Genomic DNA, 26,704 nt, shown 5'->3' with positions numbered 1-26,704 from the left:
CTGGAGCCAGGCCCTTCACACCATTTCCCCCCAGCTTCCTGTTCAATTGTGTCATCTCCTCTTGGTACCTTGGAACCAGGGATGGTGGGAGTGGTATTTATATCATGGAAATGCAAATGCTACAACTCAGGGCCTTTTCTGTTCATTTTGCTGAGCTGGTTTACCAGCTGTCCGGCTTATAGAAGGTAAGGTTGCATTTTAGAGAGGTGTGAATTTTCTGGAGTAGGGTGTTGGTGGGTATAGTGTATTTCTAAAAGGATATTCCTTCAAGGTCCTATAAAGTGATATGTTTTTCAGAAATGATCAGATCCAGCCTATACTTTGATGACAATCATCTGTGTTTTATGGGAGCTATACAGAAACAAATGTCCTTCCTTATGGCCTGCAGAGCTCTAGAATTGTTCTCCAGGGGTACTACTCACACAGACCAAAGTATGAGGCCCTTCAGTGGACCCTGGAGCTGGCTGGTACAGCCACCTGCCTGATGGCCCTTTCCACTCTCTGGGAAAAGACCTGATTCTCTGCATGAGGAGCCTGACCTGGGGCTGCAGTGCTTGATCCTGCTCTGCCCCTCTCCCTCAATCTTCCACTTCTAGGGCTCTTATGCTTGAGAAGGACGGTGGGAGGGAGGAAGCTGTAGTCTGAGAAGACAGATGTCTTCCAAAGATACAGCCTTGACAAGACACTGCTTGAAGGGATTCCTACAGCTTCTGGCAATGATGTTGAGTTCCTGGAGCATGAAGGTTATTAAACATGGGAGAAATAAGTAGACAAAAATAAGTGGACCTGGGGTCTCCCAGGCTCAGGCCATGTAGAACCCCCCAGAGCAGGAAGGCCTTCAGAATTAGCAATTCTGTTCCTGCTCATAAGAGAGAACAAGGAGAAAAGCACAGATAGGTCCCAAGGAAAAGACAACGCGAGGCAAACCCACCGTCCCCATCCATGTCGTCATCACAGGCATCTCCTTTCCCATCCCCATCAGTGTCTTTCTGGTCATTATTCAGCACGTTCCGGCAGTTATCACAGGCATCCCCAAAGATGTCTTTGTCACTGTTCCTCTGGTCCACGTTGTGGGTCAGGACACAGTTATCCTAAAGGATCCCGAGACCGACATTTACTGAGACCGCCTGTGTGCCTGGTCCTGTGGTGGATGCCAGTCAACCTCCTCCCACCCCACCCCCCTGCTGCTGGCACGAGATGTCAGACCTCAGGCGGTCAAAGCTCCTCAGTTTTGTATTTTAAACATTTTGGAATCTTAGAAGAAAAAGTTACAGTGCTGTGGAAACACAGGCATGGAAATGGACATTTGGGATGATTCATATAAACAGTGAACTTCATGGACTTTCTTCTACCATCTCTGGCACGTGGCCATTCCCAGACCCTCCCAGCAAAGCAGGTGCCTACCTGCTCATTCAGGATCCCGTCTCCATCAGCATCGTCATCACAGGCGTCTCCAATGCCATCCCTGTCTGCATCTTCTTGGCCAGAATTTGGCACATACTTGCAATTGTCCTAAGTTGGAGAAACACAGCTCAGAGGGACATCTACGTTTGTCTTTTTTTTCAGCTTTACTGAGGTATTTTAACTGACAAAATGGCAAGACATTTAAAATGTATAATGTGATAATTTGATACATGTATATATTATGAAGTGATGCCTCCACTGATTTCATTAACATATCTGTCACCTTACATATTTATCCCTACCTTTATTTTGCTGAGAATATGTAAGTTCTACCCTTAGCAAATTTCAAGCATACAATACAGTGTTAACTACATTAGATCCACAGATCTCATTCACCTCATAATGGACAGTTTGTACCCTTTTACCAACTTCTCCCCATTTCCCCACCCCATCTCCATCTAAATCAAAAACTATTTCTGACCTCAACACACTCTGTACCTATCTGACTTTATTGTCAATGGCTGTTTTGCTACATTTGAGATGCAGCTACTTTAAAAATACATTCTGAATGGAACCCACAGAACCCCTCCCTGATATAAGATGTGGCTCTGGAAAGCCACAGAGCGAGTGTGCATATGTGCTCACGCGTGTGTCTTCTCCTGCTCGTCCCCCTCACCTTTTTGCAGTTTCTGGCCGAGCATGGCAGCTCCTCATCAGGGTAACTGTCAATGTCCACATCCTTTCCACAGATGTAGCCGTCACCAGCCCAGCCGACCCCACACTGTGAAAAGAAAGCCTGTCAAAAGCCCAGGCGCTGAGCCTGGTGGGAGGCTGGGGCTTACAAGGGCCTCTGCTCCTGTACACAGGCCCAGAGCCAGGAGGCTTTGTGGGGAGGATTTTAAAACTATTAAGCTGTGTTTTGAATATTGTAGTCTAATGGTTCAAAATTCAAAAGATACAAAGGCAGAGTGAAAGCTCCCTCCTGCTCCTGGGCTCATGAATCCAGGCAAACCACTCTTTTGAATACTTCCAGAGACATGCTGGGCAGAGACCAGCAAACACATATTCTTTTCCTTTTTTTTTTTTGTCCTTTAGCACAACTGGTAGCACACATGTATACTACTCTGCACCTTGAGTTCTAAAAATTTATATTACATCTTGGGACTCTTTCCATATCACTGCATGTAGATTTGTGTCATTCTTTTTAATGGGCACAGATCTATTATACATAAATTGGAATACATGTGCCTTAATTAATTCAACTAGTCCCCTACTGGTGGGTGTCAAGTTGTTAAAACCTTTTTCTATTGCAAACAATGCTGCCACAAAGAATTCTAGTACATTTGTCCTTCTGCACATTTGACAAATTCTAGTACATTTGACCTTCTGGTTTCTTAGTGTGAAATTCCTGGTTCAAAGGGTATTTATTTGTATTAATATTTGTAATTTGGGATTATTGTCAAAACATTCTCCAGTGGAAATAAATGCACGCATCGGGAGAGAGGCTGTTGAGGCACTTTCCTTATCATCCTGGCCCCATATCTCTGTATCTAACGGTCTTCTAGATCAATTTCCACCACACAGGGAACCTTCCAAGGTGCTTAACCTCTGTTCATATCCCCTAACAGGAGAAGGTTCCCACAGGTGCATTGCTGGGTCTGTGCGTTCTCCATTCCTCTGAAAAAGTCTACCCAAGTTCCCTGCCACCACCAGCTGCTGAGGGGAAGCCTTCACTGCTAGTAGAATAGGCATCAAAGTAACAGTTATTCCCGACCAGACTCTAAAGGCATTTACTCCAGTCCTTACAGTGATGATGCAAAGTCATCATTACCCAATTTTACAAAAGAGTCAACTTAGAGCAGCGAAGTCCCTTCTTGCCCAAGGTCTCAGGGCTGGGACTTGAACTCAAGACTGTCCCAGTTCAATGTCTTCTGCCATATGTATTTGGTTAACATGAGTTCTCCCCTCATATCCATATCCTAGTGGGCCTGGTTAAAAGATAATGATAAACCTAAGACAAAGGCAATCCTTCCATAAGGGCGTCCGGGGTACGAGGTGGTACCTGGGAGCTCAGCCCAGGAGCAGGATCAGTACCTGAAGGGACAGGCAGAACAGAAGAAGGAACAAGGGACAGGGCGGCCTGGAAAGTGACAAGGAACCAGTGAGGTGGGGAGGGAGGTGGGTAAGAGTCTGGGGAACAGCGTCAGGGCCAAGGGAAGAGAAGCTTGACACTAGTTAACGTTAAATTTCCTGCCCTCATTAATCAAGATGAGGTGATTTAAGACCAGTGACTTCCTAGGCTGCAGCCTGTCTGTTCTCAATCACATGCACCCCTCTTCTGCAACCAGAGACATGGAAGGCAGGGTTCCAAAGACACCCCTCCCGTAACTACCCTTATTTCCGCTCAGTTGTTTCAGTAGGGCCTTTAGAAGGCCTGGAAAGCACAGCCATGGGGGTATCGTCCTTGACTCATTTTAATGAAGAAAAAATTTCCTCTAGGAACAAATACGTTTTTAATGAGCCATTTTCTGACAGATTAAATTATTTTAGTAGTCACTCCAAGTGTATTAATCCTTCACCATCTGTCGCTGTGCCTTATTACAAATTCAAAAACACATTAAGAGCCCCATCACCCACCATCCCAGGGGAGTCGTTAATTTGTTCACAAAAGATGAGGATTTAAACATAGATATATGCTTGCCTCTCAATGGGAATAAACAAGCCCCATTGATAGGAATTAAAGAAATTGTTGGTTTTTTTCTCCCTCTTCAACCCAGCTCGTTCCCTTGTCAGTACCTTGTACAAATTACTTGTACCACTGGAGAGAGGGGATGGTATTATAGTTATTTCTTTAACTTGGTTTTGATTCTCCTCATTCTTCCTATTTGAAAGCCATATGCTCATAGTAGAAAATTTTGAGAACAAAAAGGTAAAGAAGTCTGAGGTATGAAGAAGGGAGAAGTCTCCCAGAATCTATCCTGCCGCTCAGGCTGACTGCTACACCAGACTCTAAGGGGCCTGGCTCCCCGGGGAGGAAGCAGGAAGTGAACAGCTGAAGACGGATTATTTAGCCATGTCTAGAAGCCCCCACTCCTGCCCCAGGACTCCGGGGCTGGGGTTTGGGGGCAGATGGCAGTAACAAGCTCCATTCCTCACCAAGGGCCCACTCTACACCTGAGTGGTGGGAGACCCTCGAGAGGCTGAAGTGCCCTGCCCTCTTCTCCGGCCTCCCCTCCCCAGGCAGTTCCAGGGCCGGGAGCTGCACGGGAAGGAGAGTGAGCACCCACCGAGCTCCTCCTGAGCCTGGCAGAGGCGGGCACAGAGAAGAGCGGGTGCTGTGGAAGGTGGAGGGTTTACTCCCAGGGTTTCTGACAGCAGCTCGCCACCCCTCCAGGGCAGTTCATCTCCCGGAGTGTTAGGCCAGACTTGGAAATTGGACGTCCTCAGGGCGAGGACAGTGAGGAAGGGAAGTGTGCTCATGTAAACCAGCAGCTTATCGAGGGACTAGTCGAGGGAAGGCATCTCCCCTGAGTCTTGGGGCTCACCTCCTGGGCCTCCCACAGAGGGTGTATGGGAGCTGGGGCTCCACCACCAGCATGCTCAAGAAAATGGTGTTGACCCACGGCCAAGAGAGTGCAAAGGTGACTTCAGATTGCTCTCCACAAACTTCAGCTGCCTCTGTTACAGCCACATCCTTCGTTTATTTTGATGGAATTGCTTTCGTTTTTGAGTACTTTTACTCTGAAGCAAGCAGAAACCAGAGAGCGGTGGTGGTTCAAAGGGAAGGGAGAAAACGACAAAGCAAGCAGCAGATGACTTACCACGCACGTCACATCCCCCTGCCTCTCTTCGATGCACTGGGCGTTCACACTGCAAGGGTTCAGTTCTGGATCTCTGCAGTTTCTTTCCATTTTGCATCCCCTCATCTGATCACCGATGTACCCTGGTTTGCAAGGCCCACAGCGATAAGATCCCTGCAAGGAGCAGAGCGAGACGATGCTCGGACCTGGGAGCAAAGGGCCTATGACAGTGTCTGTTTGTACATGGACCTGATGATGCCAGGACGAAGTGAGCCCCATGCCTGCCTCTGTTATGTGCGTGTCTTATAACATCGTGTGAATATTGAGGGAGACACGAGCAGACTGGAAGCCACAGACGGCCACAGAGACATAAGAGAACAGAACCAAAGGCAGAAGAAGGCTGGCTGGGGAGCCGCTTGGTCTTGCCGGCTCCACTGTGGAGGGCAAGGAGGAAAGGGGTGAAAACCTGAACGAAGTCCTGGGAGGTAGAGAGAGAGAATTTACCCTGGGGACAAAGGATATGGTTGGGTTAAAAGGCAAGTTAGAAAAAAAATTTTTATTTATTTTTTAATCAAGTGATGGACAGAGAACTGTTGGTGGCCTAGCATTGAGGATTTTTGATGAGGTGGGCTGGTGTGGAAGAAGCCTGGCAAATGAGCTGTCAGGTCCATCGGGATAGCACTCCCAAGGCAAGCCCAACTTTTCTTTAAAGACAGCTTTACTGAGATAGAATTTACATACCATGAAAGACACCCATGTAAAGAATACAATTCAGTGATTTTAGTCATTCACAACTCCCTAATCACTAAGCGTAAAAGATGCTCTCCAGTGATTTTTAAAAATATATTTATTTGGCTGTGCGGGGACTTAGCTGTGGCATACACGATCTTCAGTTGTGCCACGAGGGATCTAGTTCTCTGACCAGATATAGAACCCAGGCCCTCTGCATTGGGAACACGGAGTCTTAGCCACTGAACCACCAGGGAAGTTCTTTTTTTTTTTTTTTTTTTGCTGCACCGCAGGGCTTGTGGGATCTTAGTTCCCTAACCAGGGATTGAACCTGGGCCCTGGAAGACACCTAACCATTGGACTGCCAGGAAATTCCCTCCAGTGATGTTTCTTGGTCTGTTAGCCTCACTGGACCATAGCCTTTGGTCAGTTCTCTGCTTTTCTTTGCTCCTCTGCTCGTCTTCCTTCGCCTACTTGTTCATTTTTGAGGTTCTCTAGAGTTCTACTTTCTAGACAATTCCACTGCCTACTTTTCTTCTCCCAGGGTGGCTTTAGTTATCACCTTCATGTCAGTGTCTCCCAGATCTATTTCTGCAGACTAGCTTTCTCCTGGTAAAAGGCTAAGAAGCAGGAAGTCCCAGTATATTAGCAGGCAGTGTCGTGAATAAAAACGGTTCTGCAGGCAAACTGGACGTCTTACGAGATGTGTGGTCTTTGCCTAATTGTTTAACTTTACTGGGCCTCAGCTCCTTCAGCTGTAAAATGAGAATAATGATAGTGCCTATTGACAGATTGTTGTAAGGATTAAAGTAAATGGCAATATTTATAAAATGCTTTGGCATATAAGGAAACTAGGAAGCTAGAGATTAAAACCTTTCCCAGGAACACACAGTAAGTGAGAAGCAGTGATGTTGTTTAGTTGCTCAGTCGTATCCTACTCTTTGTGACCCCACGGACTGTAGCCCACTGGGCTCCTCGGTCCATGGGATTTCTGAGGCAAGAGTATGTGGAGTGGGTTGCTATTTCCTTCTCCAGGGGATCTTCTGACCCAGGGATTGAACCCACATCTCCTTCATTGGCAGGTGGATTCTTTTTTACTGCTGAACCACCAGGGAAGCGAGAAGCAGCGGTAGCTGGAGCCACCAGTTCTTTCCTGACAGTCCACTCTGCTACATCTACCACCTTCAAAGAGTCAACAGGAACTTCCAGAAATAAAGCCCTTTTCCAAAGAGTTAAAATTTAGACCCCTAAGTGTTAAGCAGTTTAATTTAATACAAATGACTTTTGAGAAGTTCTGTAAAAACAATGAATACTATTTGGGAATTGTCACCAGTAAAATGCCTATTCTGGAATACTGAACTATTAATACAAAACTAAGAAGCTCTTCCTATTTAAAAAATATAAGAATGATAATATTTTATTAAATAAACATTCATCCAAAAGCCCAACACTGCAACTTTGAGAGATGGTAAAGAACAAGTTTGGCATTTTGAAAAAGATTATTTTGGACATGCTACTCTTGCTTGTGAGATCTTAGTTCCCGGAGCAGGGACTGAACCTGTGCCCTCAACGCTGAAAGCACAGACTCCTAACCACTGGACTGTCAGGGAATTCCATCATAAAGTTATTCTTATAGAAAAAATTACTTATCCATTACTCTTATAGTAAAAACTTTTTCAGCACAAAACTTTTTATTTTTTGGCCATGCTGTACAGCATGTGAGATCTTAGTTCCTCAACCATGGATTGAACCTGTAACCCCTGCATTGAAAGTGTCGAGTCTTAACCACTGGACCACCGGGGAAGCCCCTCAGCACAAACTTTTATCCTCATTTGCAAATCAAATATATTATGCCCATATGTTCTCTACTGCCTTGGGGTTATGATTTATAGACACACACTTGTTTTAATAACTGGTCATCAATAACAAGAGCCATGAAACATACTTACCAAAGTGTTAATACAGATAGAATTAAGAACACATGCTCCGTTTCGACACTCATCAATATCAGTGCAGACCTAGTGTGGAAGGGTTGAAAGAGACACACTGTTTAAGTAGACAGGCAAATACATTTTGCTTTGTTCTGACATCTTTGGTTGAAGCGACAACATGGACTTTCAGAGTGGCTGGTCATCAGAGCACTGTTTTGGCCATCTCCCTGTGTTTGCTTTGGTCTGAGCTCAACCTAATTCCAAGTGATAGCTGACTCCTTGGTATTTAAAGTTGTTCAGAAACTTAACATGATTAATCTGCTCCACAATTTCAGGAAGGTTCTGCTTTACCCTGCCTGGGACTCATGCACTTCTTCTACCCAAGAACTCCTATCTTTACTCAGTTCTGAAAAATTCTTAGTTCCCCTCTGCTCCTGTTCCTTCTATTCTTTGTAACTACACTTAAACAAATATTGGATTTTCTTAATTTCTTTTCACTCTTAACCTCTCATCCCTGTTTTCCATATTTTTCTTTCTCTGTGCTATATTCCAGATGATTTCCTTAGATACACCTTCTAGTCAATAAATCCCCTGCTAGCTGTTTTGCTCATCTATTTTAGTTTTGATGTCAGTTATTATATTTTTCACTGAATAAATTTTACCTAGTTATTTTTTCAAACCTGACTATATTTTTTTCCCTACTTTTTCCTTTTTCTCCTTCTGAACTCATTTTAATATCTGTCATATCTCCTCAGGGTAGCTTCTTTATATAAATTACATTTTTGTTTATGAGTATATCCTTAGTGGCCTTGCTTGAGGGTGTCCCACGGGCCCTGAGATTTGGAGTCTCTTCACAAAGTGATATCAGCCAGGGCCCTGGGGATTTTACTGCTCTAAGGCTAATTTTTATGTCAATTTTGGGGCTTGTTTCTGCATTCTATGTGTAACACAGATTCAGATATCATGACTTTATGTTGTACAAGCTTGGAGCTTTGATTTGCTATAGGGAACCATGATTTTCTGTCAACCATGTCCCAAAACAGACATCAAGCTTTCTGTTGATTTGCAGGGGGGTGGCTAGGAAAGTTTTTTCATCTCCTTAATGAGGAGGGTAGCTCTCTGAGGCTTCTGGCTTTCTTCGGGGGTATTAGGTCTTTCCAACAGTATCTGCTATACCCACATAGTGCATGAACCCCAGTTTCCCACTTGGAGGGCCTATACCCATCTTCCATCTCACATGAGCTGCTGTGGCATCAGCTTCCATCTACAGCCCTGACTCTGAGTTCCCACTTTGTTTCTAGAAGCTGCACATTTCCTTATAGTTCTTTTGATATTGGTCATGCCTTAAAATTTGTTGTTAAATGTTAGCAAGTTGGCTCCCTTCGACTTGAGTTTCTTCTACCATACTGGAAATCCACTGGAAGGGCTCCTTCCTAGCTTACATAAGGCACCTTCTATTTCTTTTTGTCTGTTTCCTTTGGCTTAGTCTTGACGATTCTGTCTTTACAGAAGAGGAAGTAAAGCTTTAGGTCATTACTCTAATGACTTCTTGCCATCCCTGTGTGTCTAGCTTGGTTCCTTTTTCCAGCCTAAAAAATGATGCCCTCTAGAATTCTTTGATAGGCAGCTAGGAAATAATGAACCTCTGTCCTCTTCAAAGCTAATAATTTCCCTAAGGTAGTAAAATATATTTATAGACCAACCATTTTTAAGGGCTGAATACATCAGAAAGAATTTCACAGTCAGTCAGTTAAATAATGACCAGGATATAGTAGAACATCGAGAAATAAATGGAGACTGTCACAAACTGCTCAAGAGCTTTATGGCAATTTATAGCTGATATAAGAAGAAAGGGGGTTTTCCCCAGGGGATTACGTCTACTCTTGAAATCTTCTCATCTCTAAAACAGCTTCTGATCAGCAACAATGACTCTATAGAAGTGACCTAATTTTCGAAAGCTTTTATTTGTTTCGCCAGTTCTTAAGTTTTTGTGTCACTAATCGTTCAAATGGCTACCAACAAAATAAGCCTGGATCCAGCCACACATCCAGTCTTACTGCCTTCACTGTTTTTCTAAAGATACTCGATGATCCCAGTTGACTAGCTTGCTCCTCACCAGCCTTGATGGACACGTATATTCAGAAATGAGTTGGAAAAACCTGCTAATGTGCCCATAGTGCCTGAGGACATTCCACACACCCTTATGGAATGGAAAGAGACGGGAACCAACCAAAGGTTTCCTGTTGGCGATTAAAGATCAAAAGACCACCACTTCAGCCCACCTGCTTGTTTGTCTTGGCGAAACTGATCCCAACGCCCTGCATCATGGGCCCTGTGAAGCCCACCGGGCAGGCATCACATCTGAAGCCAGGAGCCAGGTTTACACAGCGCACGCCAGGATAGCAGGGGTGGTACTTACACTAGAGAGAAACAAAAATTCAGTCTGTAGCCACAGGGAGAACACACGCTCAAATGTCCATTGTTCATCTCTTTGCACAAACTTGTGGAATCACTTAACTATCCATTTTTGGGGGGCTGAAATGATCAAAGGCAATAAAGGCTTCCAATTTCATAGTGACCCAGAGAATCCCTGACCCACACGGCCTGGAGGTTGCCTTGTTGTGAGCTTTGCTATAATATAGAATGAAGCACAGCGGAGTGGAAAGGGTCCTAATGTTCAGCAGCCCACCTTCCAGGGCAAACTCCCTGATATTCTAACTTGGAATTTAAAAATGTCTGGGAGAGAACAGTGCTCCTGGACATTTGTCAGGTGGCCATTGAGTCCAAAGGCATTATTAAAGCAACTACTCAAAAAGACCTTGAGAAGATCAAGCCAGGGCAGCTGTCATTTCTTCAGTAAGATGTGATTCATCAGGGGCTGTTCCTGACTTTGGACCCTATCAAGCCCATGGCTGTTGCAAGGCTCTCACAGTCTAGGAGATTCATTCTTCTTTTTTTTTTTTTTAAACCACTTCAACTAATGTAAAAAACATGACCACTTCCTGCCCTTTCAAAAGAAGGAAAATTCCAGTTCACAGATAAGAACCACATGCAGTTCTGTGAAACACGTGCAGATGCTCTTCCAAAGGAGGGATGACTAGAGATTGTCTTAATTGCTTACGACCTGGGGAGGTAATCGGCTACCACGAGTCTATAGGATGCATGTACATAAGCTAAGCTTCTTCCAGCCTTCCTCTGGCCTGAAAGTGTGAAAGTGTTAATTGCTCAGTTGTGACTGACTCTTTGCGACCCCATGGACTATAATCTGCCAGGCTCCTCTGTCCATGGGATTCTCCAGGCAAGAATACTGGAGTGGGTGGCCATTCCCTTACCCAGGGGATCTTCCTGACCCAGGGATTGAATCCCGGTCTCCTGCATTGCCGGTAGATTCTTTACCATCTGAGCCACCAGGGAAGCCCTCCTCTGCCCTGATGGAAGGACAGAGGCGCATGCTGGGGGCAGCCTTGAGACTGCCTTCCTTGAGACTGTGAACACTGCCTTCCTTGAGACTGGACCAGTGACTGGATAACTATGGTCTTGAAACAATCTCTGTCAGAGGCTTTGCCAGTTGGCCAAACAGCCTGTATTTGCCCTACATGTCTTTCTGGCTCCGTCTCTGGGCACATTTGGTTACTCACAGACTATGGGGCCTCCTCAAAAGGTCTTGTTGGTTTGAGATTCCTCTCACTCCTCCACTGAGGAAGCCTGAAGAAATCAGTTGCAACCCATAAAATATACCCTTACCCAGATGGTTCCCTTTCCACATTCACAAGTGTACAAAAAAATCACAGTAGTCCCAGAGACTGCTTATGAGAATCAGCGATAGAGTCAAAGGCTGAAATCTCAGCGTTGCAGCAACACGAACCACCGCGGTGGGAAGCCCAGACAGGAGGTACAATGATGGTGGCCACAACCATAGGTCGCGCCTCTGCCTCCCCACCTCCCATGGGTCTCTGAAGATTCCCGAGGGAGTCGTTTTCATGTGGCCTGGAGGTCAACCCAAGTCAGCCCTCAGTCATCGACCTGGCTTCTCTTCCCATAAGCCATAGGCTGTCCGCGATACCGAGGGAGCCCCCTCTGTCTAGTTGAGTGTTTACCTCATCGACATCGGAACAGACGATCCCATTTCCTGTGTAGCCCTCGGGGCAGGGTCCGCACTGAAAGCCATCTCTGGTGTCGGTGCATCGCACGCCGCGGAAACACGGGTTGGAATCACAGCGGCGCACGGGGGGTGTCGGGGATGCCGCGGGTACCACAGGCATCAGAGTGTTGGGGGTTGGAGACTGAAAGCTGAGAGGACCTAGACAAAAACCATCATCCACAGGTTTCTCAACCACCAAGAAAATAGAGCTGATACAGGATGTGGTTCAGCTCCCCGATGAGTTTCTTTTCCCTTCCCTCCACCTCGGTGCCAAACCTCCACCAACCGCAGCCACCCAGGCCCTTCAGCAGTCCACATTTGCTTGTCCAACTCCGAAGCATGCCAGTTACTAGAAAAGCACTTACCGCAAGCCTGGCATTCGGCTATGGTGTTTCGCAAAAATGATGTTTCCTTGACCTTTAGAAATGGGAAGGGGGAAAAAAAAAGATGGAAAAGGAGTACCTGATGTATAATCCAGGAATGAAAGAATCCATGAGTGGCAAACTATTAAACAGAACCTAAAGGAATGTTAACACAGCCCTGGGTGGCTCCCATTCGGCCTGGAGCCCCATTCTGCCTGGAGCCCTGGACAGCCCCCCATTTTCAGAGCCCTTCCAGCAGAGCCCCAGGGCGGCAGGCTGCACGGGGCCACCTGAGGTCTGGCTCCAGGCCCTTCCCTGCTTCTGCAGGCCTGCAGTTCTATCAGCTCCAACAGAGAGCATCTCTGTTACAGGGTTTTTCTGATGGTCCACCCAGCTTGTTACCTGCTGTCTCAGAAGATCCTTCACCTCTCCCAGTAGTTGGTTTAGTTGTGACATCTGCCCCAAGAACTGCCGATTAAAGTCTCCTGTAGGAACAGTGGAAGGAAAGGAGCATCAGAAAATGACAGCTATTTCTACAGTGACTCAAAAACAAATGATTTCCCAGAGAATTATCATGATGAAAAACTCAGGGTATGAGAATTTAACATGGGGTAAAATTCATCTAATTTGCCTAAAAAATAATGATAATGATGCCACTGCTCTAGTTAGTCCAAATTCCTATGAGTTATACAAACACAAGTGCAATGACGATACCTCTTGCCCTGGACTTTGGCACAAAAGCCTGATTTCTGTAGACACACCCTACAGGACTGCCCTGCTGACAGCCCACCCTTCGGGGATAGGACCCAGCCCATCACGGGCCTGGGGGTTTATTGATGGAAGTGAGCAAACGGCCTGAGAATACACACCTGTGTTTGTGGTGGCCAGTGGCTCGCTCTGCTGCAGGAAGCAGTCTTGCAGGCTGGCCACCTGGATCAGCGAGCCTCTCACCACCAGCTTCAGCTCTTCCAAAGAGTCCTGGAAGAAATTGGATTCATACCACACATTGCTGGTGCCATTCAAAAGCCAGTGGGCATGCAGACTCACACAATTTTCATAACACAGTAGGCCTGAATACTTGGACTCTGACATCTTACATAATTTTGTGGGTTTGCATTTTTTCCTGACACCCGCGAGCCCTGCCCTTCTGACTGAAGCAAATACGGAAGCAGCCAGCAGCTTAGGAGAGTGCTGGCATCCAGGGTGATCTTGATGAGAGAGTTCATCAAGGTGACTTGGAGAAAAGAAAAGGCCCTTTTCCTTCATGGTAAACAAGTTCTTTTGTGGTAGGAGCCTCTTAAGAATTGTCTGTTTATGGAGTTTAGACTGCAATGAATAAGACATTGATCCCAATTTTAAACACTATTATTTTTAGGATGTCTTGGCTCCAGGTTTTAGCAAAGTCTCTGGTTTCCTTGGATTATGAGAAAGAATACACAGTATAGTCTATGATGTATATTTCTGTACATTTTCATGTATTTTCACATTACTGGATGATAACAATCATTCATTGTTAGTCATCAAGTTAATATTCTCACCCCTTAATTTTGTAGCTTTTACCTGTACCCATTACTTTATACACAGATGATAGAAAATGTTTATGTTAACTGCTGATGTAAGATCTTCATCCTTATTTTAGACATGAGCGCACTGAGGATTTTCAGAGGGACTCTGCTTTTCAATTTAGTTAAGATGTATGCAACACATTTTATGTAACAGATATTGTGTTGGAACCAGACCATAAGCTCTATGGAGGCCATGACTGTTTTGCCAACTACGGGATACCTAATGCCCAGAATGTACATATTGACTGACTGAGTAAATGAGAAGATGAATATGAAGATAGAGCACTGTGGTCCTTGCTGACAATCTAAGGAAGTAGAATTTTTTGGGAAAAAAAAATCCAAAAAATTCCATCTATTTCTGATGGAATTTTAGAAATTGATTTATTTGGTGGTGGATACTAATTTCTGAAATAGAGACATAATTTCTGACTGTCATTCTGACTATCTGGGCTACTTTGGGGATTCAGAAATAAAATTTAGCATATCTCTTCATTAATTTTTTTCTCTTTCTATAAATCTACACTATATATATATATATATATATATATATATATATATATCTTTCTCTCTCTCTCCAAACCTAGATTTTAGTCTTGAATTTTCTGTTTAAAAATGCTCTCTATATTTTAAGCACAAATTCTAGTATCTGATTCACAGTTTTTATATCAGTATCTAAAGTTTCTCAGCATTCCTAGTTATAACCAAAATTGCTGTTCATAACCTGCTTCTTTGTACAAAGGGCTCAGAACACCTTGGTACTGGGTTGGCCAAAAAGCTCGTTCAGATTTTTCCCATAATATTGTGCAGAAAAACGCAAATCAACTTTTTGGCCAACACTATACAAGCATATATAAATTAGTTAAAGCACATATAATGAAGTAATGAAACAGAAATGGAAAATTGTGATTGTGATAAATAAGACAACAACAATATGGGCCACAGTGGATGAACATGGTTATTGATTTTGGTACTGACTTCCATATCAGATGAAATTCAGAAACTATGACCAGTTACAGTAATAATTAGAAAAGACAAAGAATACTAATTATTTATAGGAAATGGAGTATTTCCTATAAATAGCAAAATTATATTTTGTTTTTTAGCAAAATTATACAGGAAATATATGTGGCAATTTCTACAGTAGGTGCAATGACATAATGTAAAAAATACCATCAACATGGCATAAAACAGAAGACAGAAGTGATGTGATATGTAAGGTCTCATGGAAGTAAGTTGGCAATAAGGTTCTTTTTGTTAGGGATGCTGTAGTAAGACCTATGGAAAATGTTGTTCGTGGTGCTTGGCAAGTTTCAATCATTCTTTTTTACTTCTATTAAAAAATTATAATTTTATGAAAGATTAAAAATAGATCATCTTACTGCCCTAAGATAGTTTAAAAGTTTTTGCTATTCCTTTTCTACTTTATAATTATATGCCCAAAGTCTCCACTTATCTAAAGGAGTAGCTATCAATTTTGACTTTACATTAGAATCAGTATATTTAAAAGGACTGATGCCTAGGCACCACCTCCATAGACTCTGATTTGTCTGGACTGTGGGCCATCTAGCAGTTGGTTTTTAAATGCAGTAAGTGATTCTAATATGCAGTCAGAATTAGATCCATTCTTGACCTCAGCCCACTCATCTGCATTCTCAGAAACCATCTTTCCACTGTGGAGATGGTCTGTGGGTTCTTACGTGTGCCTTCCTCTGGAAAGTCCTCAGTTCCACAGCCTCGGGACTCTGGGCGAGGCCGGAAAAGGCTCTGGGGAGGTTGTGGATGGAGTCCACGCGGGTGCAGTCCAGGAACAGCTCCACGGAGCCGGCCCCCCGGTGGAGGTTGGTCAGTCTCAGCAGCAGCCTGTGCCTCCTGCCGTCAGCCAGCTGCAGGTTGTTGAAAACCACCAGGTGAATCCTCCCGTCGTTCTTCAGGTAACGGAGGATGGCTGGAACCAAGCACGGACCAATGAATGGCGAGAGAAGCGAAGAGGGGCTGACTCTGTGCCGAACAGCCTCCAGGTGACAATGACAAACAAGGCCAGGTTAGCAGAAAGATGCAAGCAAGTCAGAACCATAAATGTTCAATGTTTTGTGTGCACTGGCCACCCACTGTTGCTGGGGATGTTTTGTGCTCATGAAAAGAGACGATAAGTAGTAAATTTGAAAACAATATAATTTCAGTTAATGATGAGTACACTGAACAAGCAGAACACATTGAAAGTCAACTCACATCCGAGTAAGCTCCTGAGGGCATGAATTCATTAATTCACCAACGTTTCCTGAGCACTACTATGGGGCTGGGTGCTGCCCTTCGTTGTTTTAAACACTTATATTCTATTCATTGCAACCCTACGAAACTGGAATTGACTACAGGTGAGGAAAGTGAAGCTCAGATAAGTGAAGTAACTTGCTCAAGGATATAGTAAGTGACAGGACTAGAATTTAAAGCCGAGTGTGGTTTATTCCATGGCTAAAGAATGCTAGGCCTGGATGGGGTTTTGTAAGCATATGTTGAATCAGGTGTAATCTGTTGTATTATCCCTCAGTAGAACGTATTTTCAAATTTTAACAATGCTCAGTTAGAAAACCAAAGGTATCCATGGATGCAAAAGAAAGACTCCATAGGAGAGCCACCGCCTTACATAAAAAGATATTCTCAGTATTATGTGGAGGTTAGTATAGGTTCGCTCCAAAAAAACCTATGTATGTATGTACATATAGTATACACACAGATACAGAAAATTAGAAGAAAATATTTGTATGGTCATTTCTGAGTGCTTGGCGATATATGTTTCTTTTTTCTTCATTTTCATTGTCTGATCTTTCTATACAAGAAACTTATGCATTATTTATATAATTCAAAAAAGTAAAAAAAAAAAAAAAAGAATTCCACATGTAAACCCAGAGTGTGCTACAATCAATGTGTATGATTCACAGCAAGCAACTGAGACCATCTCTCTTCGGGTGCCTCTTCTGTGAAGTGTAAATGCCAACTTGGTGCTGCCCAGATAGGAATACCCATTTATGCTGCAGTATTGCCAGAGAAAATAATCACCACTATGAAATTTAAGGGTGTTTTTGAAGACTTCCTCCAAATACATTCGACTTTCTCGGTTGATTTCCCCACCCTTCTAGAATCTGACTAGATTTGCTTTTCCATTTGACCATGGCTGGAGTGGGAGTTGGCAGTTGGCATCTGGGTCCGTGGTATAGAAAGAAACGAGGAGGAGTCAGGAGATCTTCCCTCGTGCCCATGGGACCACCACCACTTGCTTACTGAGAGAGAAGGATTGGTGAGACCTGGCAGGACAGACTGCCTAGAAGGCCTTTCTATGACTATAGGGCAACACTATGCTTCTGAAGCAAAGTATTGGTAAGACTTAAATGTGGAATGAGGAGAAAGAAAATAGATGTGGGTAGACTTCTTGAGGTATTTTAAATACGGGATACAACAGTATTTTTACCCCCTTTTTTAAAATATTGTTGAGAATTTATAATAGTAACAGCATGGCTTGAAATTTGAGGCATAAAGTACACAAAAGAGGGGGTAAATTGAGCCCAAACATATGCACTAATTCAATATTTTAAAACCTCCATTCCTTTACTTTTGAAATAGTTTTGTAAATCCCCAGCATTTTTACAGGCCAATGAAAACACTACTCAGACCACAAGACCTCAACCTGGTCACAGACACATACATACACTCAGGATCTCCTTATTTTCCTTTCGGCCACAACCTCTGTTCCTCATATTAACAGTTTAAGAGGATACATAGAGAAGCTTAAAACAAATAGTCGTGGTTTTTCTCCCCCAGCTGAGATTTCTGGTGGAATTCAAAGGAGACATATTTTAGTGGACCTCTTGCCTGCTTTTAGCAGGCCTTCCAGGCCATGTGGGTCATGATTTATTTTCATAACTGAATCGCTAAGTTTAGTTTTATAAATACTACCTAATGGAGTAATTTCCACCTAACAGGTGCTCATTAAATGTTGTGAATATGAAATTTCAATGAATAATTAGATGACTGCATTGAAAGCTCTTCACATATAAATTGAAAAGTTTAGCAAGTGGCAATTTAACATCTACTGCAGACAGCCAAACCTGCTATTGTGTTCACGCTGTCATTTAAGGGCATTCTACACTTCTGCCTTGCTTTGCATTGCACTGCAACACTGAATTAGGTTCCTCCCGCTCCCAGATCTTGCAACAAGAGCAAGAGGGGAGAAAAAAAAGGAAAAGAATTATGGAAACTTCCATCTTCGCAAGGTCTGTTAGCAGAAAAATTATCAAGGGCTTCGACATTTACTACGCTTCACACTTGATCCAATAATTCTCATTTTGCTTATGGCTTTCATTTTTCTTTTTTATTGCAAGTTCCTTACTTCAGTGCTTCTATACTTATTTTAGCTTCAGAGCTGTAACATTACCCAGAGGGTCAACAGGCACCTGCTCAGAAAACACATTTCCCCACCAGTCATACTGAGCCTAGAGGCAGACTCAACAAGCCAGGAGTCCGCGGCCTGGGACGCTCCCTGAGCTTCTTCAGAAGCAGCACCATCAGAAGTGAGAGAACAGACCCAGTTCCCATCTTCTCTCTCTGTCCCCCTTACCACTGCTCACCTCACCCAATCTTAGCCCGCTCCCTGCCACACATACACACACAGGGGAGCAGAACTGAGGGGAGAATCCTAGTCAGCCAGCAGGACATCACTTTGCCTCCAGAAGGAATGAAAAGTCAGGCCCGGGAGCTGGAAGGAGCAGTCTTCTTTCGGCTCCACCCCACCCCTGCCCCTCAGCACCCCAGGGAGCACTGCACTCAGGAAAACAGCCGTCACTGGGGACAGCTCTGCTTCTTCAGCTAAGGCACATTCCGTTCTGCTTGTTTCTCACGGAAACAAGTTGACCTGGTGATTTCAACCTGCTTCTCTCTCAGGATGAGCACCAAGAACCCATCTGATTAGAACGAAAGGCTGCAGGTCTTCAAACACATTTCTGTCTCTACGCTGTTCCATCTCTGGATTTCTCTGCCAGATTCCTGACTCATCTTCCTGTTCAGGGTCTTTTCCTGTGCAGGTTTTCTGGGCGGACAGCTTGAGATGTCTACACGACTGTTCTGATCAAACGACTGCCTTCTCAGTGCAACACACAAGCGAGCCAATGGAATCCTTCACTAGCTCCCTAGTGGTTCCCAATTAATGTGTAACTTATCCCAGGACTGGCCTAACCTTCTAGCCACCTTCCATTCTGCTGATCACTGCCAAGCTGGACAACCTGTTTTAACAACCGGTTTTCATGCCTCTCTAACTTTCTCCAGCCTCTCTCATCCTTTTCTTTCTGTGCAGAGTGTTCTCTTTTCCATCCCTCTCCTTCCTGCTCCATCACTGCTACAAATCGAAAGCCAAGATCCAGCTCAAATGCACCTGACTCCCTCTAGTCCTCCATCTTCACCATGACTGGAAGTTATCTGCCTCATTCATATTCCCTTCAGAGAAGGCAAAGACAGCCCACTCCAGTACTCTTGCCTGGAAAATCCCATGGACGGAGGAGCCTGGTAGGCTGCAGTCCATGGGGTCGAGAAGAGTCGGACATGACTGAGCGACTTCACTTTCACTTTTCACTTTCATGCATTGGAGAAGGAAATGGCAACCCACTCCAGTGTTCTTGCCTGGAGAATCCCAGGGATGGGGGAGCCTGGTGGGCTGCAGTCTATGGGGTCGCACAGAGTTGGACTGACTGAAGCAACTTAGTAGCAGCAGCAGCAGCAGCATATTCCCTTAGCATTTTCTCAGTGCTTTGCTAGGTGTACTTTTCCAGCCAAAACTCAGATACTTTAATCCCTGTGTGACCCTGGGCCTGAAGAGTCCAGTTTTTAAACTAATAAAAGGAGTTAATAAAAGCTGTCCTTCCTACTTCATGTTCTGTTCAGTGGTGGTCAAATAAGAAAATGCAAAACTATCGGCTGCTATACACATGTAGGTAGTAGTATATTTGTTTATTATCTTCTCTACTAGAGCATAAACTCTTGGGACAAGGAGTCTATTTCTTACTAATTTTCCCATACACCACAGCATCTGAGAACACCAAATACAACTGTTTGTTGAATGAAAAATAGATTCTTGAGTATAGAGTATTCTTGTGTTTACTCTGACTTTTTAAAACCCACAGTCTTTAAAAAAAAAGAGCAGTTTCTATTGGTTTACTTATATAAATCCTTCCCTTCTAAACTTAGCATCTTTGTGTACCTGAGAATCTGGAGCCTGATTTTATGGCTACATTTCCATGTCCGAGTACTAGCCTAACAGAGGAACCATGTAACCTCGCCTGATTAAATGCCATCGCAGTGACTGGCAGGAGATGAAGCAGCAAACGCAAGCAATGAAGATTTGAAATATTGCTATCAACTTGAGAAAGAATTTTCAAAAGGTGCTTTTTGAAAAGTGGATGGACATGGTAGTCAAAAATATTATGATGTGTTGAATGTCAAGGCTATGAAGCAGGATGCCAGCTTTAAAGAACTGGAAACGATAATATTTTGTCTGCTTGGGCTAAGGAGTTCAGAGTGACGTGGCCTGCCCAGGCAGCAAACTCGGCAAGGTAGTCCGGGGCCTTCTGCTTTGCTTGGCAAATGGCTTTGCTCTTTGGCACTTTTAAAGATATGATGAAAGCCGCTGCTGTCAACCTTTCCTCTTCTTCTTAAATAATTGTATATTAAAATAGCCTTCTTGTCATTAATGTCTCTTGTGATGGATGTTCTTGTTTGCCTTGACTCATTTGTCTTTATGCCCTACACACTGGATCTTTGTAACTTTACTGCTTTGGAAATACATATAAAAGGAAAACCATCAAATTGCTTTTCCTGAAAGTACTGTGGGGTGACTCCCAGGTGTGATAAATGCAGTATGTGTGTTTGGAATTTTTTTTATAGCAGTTTCAACCAATGTAAAGCTTACAGAATCCACACGAAGCAAAGAAACCAGCCAGTGAAAGGAAGCACAGCAAGTATAATGAACTTCTGCAGAGGGCTCTATGCTTGGATAAGTTATGAGGCATCACTACACATCTACCTGGTAGGGGAGAAAGTTGTAAGTGTGCACAGAATCCCAAGGTCACCTTAGAGGAGACAGTTGTTAAGTGTGCACAGAATCTCAGGGTGACCTTAGAGGAGACAGTTTTAAGTGTGCACAGAATCCTAAGGTCACCTTAGAGGAGAAAATTACAAAGCAACTTTGATGCCCATGGAACTCTCTCTAGCCTTAGCAGAGCCACAGAATATTAGCATTATAAGTCATCCAGCTTAATATCTCACTCCACAAATCCCTTCAATAAAAATGTAGCCTCTACCAGCACATTTCCAGTAACAAAGAACTCATTACTTTGCAGAAAAACCCATTTCACTTTTGGAGTGCTCCCCAAGATTTTCCTAATTCAGAGCCAATATCTGTTTCCTCTGCCCTCCACCAGTGTGTCCTAATTTTACTCTTCAGGACTATAGACAGATTTAATCTTATCCTCAATCGAAGTGATATTCTTCAAATATTTTTAAGGCAACTTTCATCTCTCTCATGTCTTTTGTTTGGCTCCTTGATTTCTCCATTTCCTTTAACTTTTTGACTTGTGATGTGGTATTAAAAAAAAAAAAAAACACACACAGGACACAGAAAGGTGCCAGTTTAGTGACTCTCTTCAAAGTAATCTCTGACTTGACAATGTCCCTATGAAATGTGCTCACAACCAGACAGCATATGCTAGATGTGGCCAGATAATTACGAATCCAGGGGGACTACTAGCTTCCACAAATCTGGTCCCATCTACATATTAATGTACAATTAATAGAGGAAAACAATAGAAAGGGAATGACCAGAGATCTCTTCAAGAAAATTAGTTCTACCAAGGGAACATTTCATGTAAAGATGGGCACAATAAAGGACAGAAATTGTATGAACCAAACAGAAGCAGAAGATATTAAAAAGAGGTGGCAAGAACACACAGAAGATCTATACAAAAAGATCTTCATGATCCAGATAACCACGATGGTGTGATCACTCACCTAGATCCAGACATGCTGGAATGCAAAGTCAAGTGGGCCTTAGGAAGCATCACTACAAACAAAGCTAGTGGAGGTGATGGAATTCCAGTTGAGCTACTCCAAATCCTGAAAAGATGATGCTGTGAAAGTGGTGCACTCCATATGCCAGCAAATTTGGAAAACTCAGCAGTGGCCACAGGACTGGAAAAGGTCACTTTTCATTCCAATCCCAAAGAAAGGCAATGCCAAAGAATGCTCAAACTACCACTCAACTTCACTCATCTCACATGCTAGCAAAGTAATGCTCAAAATTCTCCAAGTCAGGCTTCAACAGTATGTGAACCATGAACTTCCAGATGTTCAAGCTGGATTTAGAAAAGGCAGAGGAACCACTCTATTATACAGAGTGAAGTAAGCCAGAAAGTAAGCCAGAAAGAAAAACACCAATACAGTATACTAACGCATATATATGGAATTTAGAAAGACGGTAATGATAACCCCGTATGTGAGACAGCAAAAGAGACACATATGTATAGAACAGTATTTTGGACTCTGTGGGAGAGGGCGAGGGTGGGATGATTTGGGAGAATGGCATTGAAACATGTATAATATCATGTGTGAAACGAATCGCCAAAAAATAAAATAAAATAAAAATATTAGTCTAAAAAAAAAAAATTGCCAACATCCGTTGGATCATCAAAAAAGCAAGAGAGTTCCAGAAAAACATCAACTTCTGCTTTATTGACTATGCCAAAGCCTTTGACTGTGTGGATCACAACAAACTGTGGAAAATTCTTCAAGATATGGGAATACCAGACCACCTTACCTGCTTCCTGAGAAATCTGTATGCAGGTCAGGAAGCAACAGTTAGAACTGGACATGGAACAACAGACTTATTCCAAATCGGGAAAGGAGAACATCAAGATTGTATATTGTCACCTTGCTATTTAACTTATATTCAGAGTATATCATGTCAAATGCCAGGCTGGAGGAAGCACAAGCTGGAATTAAGATTGTGGGGAGAAATATCAATAACCTCAGATATGCAGGTGACACCACCCTTACAGCAGAAAGTGAAGAGGAACTAAAAAGCCTCTTGAAAGTGAAAGAGGAGAGTGAAAAAGTTGGCTTAAAACTCAACATTCAGAAAACTAAGATCATGACATCTGGTCCCATCACTTCATGGCAGATAGATGGGGAAACAGTGGAAACAGTGAGAGACTTTGTTTTCTTGGGCTCCAAAATCACTGCAGATGGTGACTGCAGCCATGAAATTAGAAGACGCCTGCTCCTTGGAAGAAAAGCTATGACAAACCTAGACGGCATGTTAAAAAGGAGAGACATTACTTTGCCAACAAAGATCTGTCTAGTCAAAGCTATGGTTTTTCCAGTAGTCATGTATGGATGTGAGAGTTGGAGTATAAAGAAAGCTGACTGCTGAAGAATTGATACTTTTGAATTGTGGTGTTGGAGAAGACTCTTGAGAGTCCCTTGGACTGCAAGGAGATCCAACCAGTCCATCCTAAAGGAAATCAGTCCTGAATATTCATTGGAAGGACTGATGCTGAAGCTGAAACTCCAATACTTTGGCCACCTGATGCAAAGAACTGACTCACTGGAAAAGACCCTGATGCTGGTAAAGATCGAAGGCAGGAGGAGAAGGGGACGTCAGAGGATGAGATGGTTGAATGGCATCACCAATGTGGTGGACATGAGTTTGAGCAAGCTCCAGAAGTTGGTGACAGACAGGGAGGCCTGGTGTACTGTAGTCCGCGGGGTTGCAAAGAGTTGGACACGACTGAGGGACTGAACTGAACTGACTGAACTGAAAATTTAAGAAACTTTTTAAAAAGTTGCATCACCTTATCTGTTTATTCATTCAGCAAACATTTTTGAGCAACTATAAGTGCCAGGCACTGAGCTCAACACTGGGCGGTTCTTAACACTGTTGATTAGAATGCTTAGGGTGTTGTTGTCATTGTTGTTGTTGAGTCGCTCAGTCATGTCCGACTCTTTGCGACCCCATGGACTGCAGCACGCCAGGCTTCTGTGTCCTTCACTATCTCCCAGAGTTTGTTCAAACTCATGTGCCATTGATGATGCCATCCAACCATCCCATCCTCTGTCTCTGTCTTCTCCTCCTGCCTTCAATCTCCTAGCATCAGGTTATTTTCCAATGAGTTGGCTCTGCATCAGGTGGCCAAAGTATCAGGGTTTCAGCTTCAGCACCAGTCCTTCCAATAACTATTCAGGACGGATTTCCTGTCCAACTCTCACATCCATACATGACTACTAGAGAAATCATAGCTTTGACTAGATGGACCTTTGTCAGCAATGTGATATCTCTGCTTCTTAATATGCTGTCTAAGTTTGTCATAGTTTTTCCTCCAAGGAGCAAGCATTTTTTTAATTTCATGGCTGCAGTCACCATCTGCAGTGATTTTGGAGCCCAAGAAAATAAAAGTCTCTCACTGTTTCCATTGTTTCCCCATCTATTTGCCATGAAGTATGGGACTAGATACCACGATCTTAGTTTTTGGGTCTCCCACAACCTGTGTATTTGCAATTTACTTTTCAGTACTAGAGAAAGGATTTACATTTATTATTGTTAAATTTCATCTGATTGTGGCTTGTTGAGTCAGCTTGGTAAGACTTTGGAAATCTTGATGATGGCATCCTATATGTTCAACTGTCTTTTCCAGTTTTGTGCCAATTGCAAACATTATAAAATATTGTCTGTGTTTTCACCCAAGTCACTGATTCATTGAAAAGTTCAATGCTGAAGACAAAGCCTTGTCAGAAAACACTACATACTTTGCTACAAGGCAACTTACCAACCCCCAATAGTACTATTTACCTAGCTCATTCTTTTTTTACATTATTCAGAAAGGTATAGTAAGTGACTTCATAAAATTGATTAAAAAGTCTAGGACTTAGTTTTAGTAAATCTATCTGCCTTCAAATAACCCTAGCTTTCTTTCCCAGGAAATCCCCAAAGGAATGAATAATAATACAACCCTCTGGGAGTTTGTCTGAAAGTTCAAGAAAATTCTTTGCACTTTCTGCATATGACCACTTTAAAACTAAGCTCATTCAATGGTGCCTAGTAAGAATGTAGAGAAAGTTAAAAGGGAAAATGAGCACTGAACCTTCAGTACAGCCTTGCTTCACTGGAATGGCTCCATAAAGAAATAGTATTGTAAGTGTCTCATTTTTCCCCTTCAGTATTTCGTTCAGAATTCTAACTATTTTTTTTGGCTTTACAACATGGTTTTCAAGATCTTAGTTCCCTGGCCAGGGACTAAACCTGGGCCCTTGGTAGGGAATGCTCAGACTCCTAACCACTGGACTGACAAGGAATTCCAAAATTCTAACTTTTAAACTCTTTCATCTCTTTCAAATTTTATCTCTCATTAGCCTGCAGGCTTCAGAACAACCACTCTGAACTATCTGACTTCTCCTATCGCAGGTTGAGGAGCTCGGCTGGCTCTGTCCAGTCATTACCACCAGTTCTTAGAGCTCCCTTCATTTCCACAGCACCAAGCTGTGTTTCTGTGACTGTCAAATTTAGGCTGAAGAAGCAGTCTTCATGCTTTTTCTGAGAGGTGAGGCTTTCGCTAAGGCAAGCCAAGAGTTCACCAACTCATCAGTTTTGGAAGACAGTTTCTTAAATAGTAGAGAGATGTCTCTGTCTGTCTATCTATCTAATATAGGAATCTGAAATTTTTATTGAGCTTCACAGCCTAAAGAAGTTATTATACTTTATATAAGTCAGTTTCTGCAATCACCCTGAAAGGTAGCTATTATCACCCTCGCTTTAGAGATAGTAAATTGAGGTTAAGAGCGATTCAGAGATGTTTTCATGGTGACACAGTTAAGACTTTCAACTGTGTCTCAAACTCAGGATACTACCTGCAAAGTTGTCTCTATGCCAGATTCAAGAAAATCAATCATATCTTCTACCCAGCCCCGGTGGTTTCTACAGAATGCTCATTTCTATCAAGATTATATCACCTGTGTTACCAATAATCTGATAGATCATTTCTATCAGAAACACTACCTGCATTTCTTTTAAATCTTTATCCAAACGGTCTTCAACACTCATTCACTCAAAAGCAATTCTGAGCAAGACCTACTAAGTGACAGACACTGGATACATCTAGAATTTCCACAACAGTGAACATTTTTCTTAGCAAAGCTACTCTTCTCAGCCTCCATTTATTCTACTCAGTCTCTTCATGAGACACTTCCACGTACAGGGCACTGAGCTACGTGCTGCAGCAGACAGGGGAGTTAAGGGATGCTCGGTCCCTGCCTTAAGGGGGCTTATAACCAGCGGGAGAAAAGGCATATAAGTCATTCAAATCCAAGGCAAATTAAGAGTTGTGGAGGTGCGAAGTTATAAGGAAAGGTGTCAGGAGGAATTTGAGATGTGCCTTGCATGTGGAAAATTTCAGTATCTGGAGATGGTGCAGGGCAGGCAACGGGGGCAGCGGAGGGCAAGAGCAAAAGCACAGAAAAGGAGAGACAGCACGCGTGGGTCCAGGGAACCACAGTTAAATCCATCCCATGGAAACATGAGCTGCATGGATGGCTGGAAGGACGGATAAACTGGAAAGGCTGGTTGGGAGTCAGGCAGCGGAAAGCCCTGAATGCCCAGCAGGGATGTGTGTATCTTACTCAGTTTGGGATGGGAAGTCACTCTAGGTCTCTGGGGTCAGATATAACTAGATCCAAGCTATGCCTT

General features: G+C 43.3%; 1 protein-coding gene across 1 annotated transcript in view; it reads right to left on the bottom strand.

Moving 5' to 3' along the window:
* THBS4 (thrombospondin 4) overlaps nt 1-26,704 on the bottom strand; it is a 53,795-nt gene that overhangs the window by 11,982 nt on the left and 15,109 nt on the right. Inside the window, exons 3-13 of the mRNA XM_061430054.1 lie at nt 15,630-15,877; nt 13,237-13,345; nt 12,770-12,852; nt 12,371-12,422; nt 11,962-12,164; nt 10,147-10,284; nt 7,883-7,951; nt 5,226-5,378; nt 2,081-2,185; nt 1,405-1,512; nt 932-1,091 (exon numbers count right to left, since the gene is read on the bottom strand). Coding sequence (XP_061286038.1) covers nt 932-1,091; nt 1,405-1,512; nt 2,081-2,185; nt 5,226-5,378; nt 7,883-7,951; nt 10,147-10,284; nt 11,962-12,164; nt 12,371-12,422; nt 12,770-12,852; nt 13,237-13,345; nt 15,630-15,877 — 1,428 coding nt within the window. The remainder of the gene's footprint in view (nt 1-931; nt 1,092-1,404; nt 1,513-2,080; nt 2,186-5,225; nt 5,379-7,882; nt 7,952-10,146; nt 10,285-11,961; nt 12,165-12,370; nt 12,423-12,769; nt 12,853-13,236; nt 13,346-15,629; nt 15,878-26,704) is intronic.

The sequence above is a fragment of the Bos javanicus genome, chromosome 10, assembly GCF_032452875.1.
Source record: "Bos javanicus breed banteng chromosome 10, ARS-OSU_banteng_1.0, whole genome shotgun sequence".
Lineage (NCBI taxonomy): Eukaryota > Metazoa > Chordata > Mammalia > Artiodactyla > Bovidae > Bos > Bos javanicus.
Note: the sequence above shows the minus strand (reverse complement) of the source record. Positions and strands in the feature narration are given on the sequence as shown.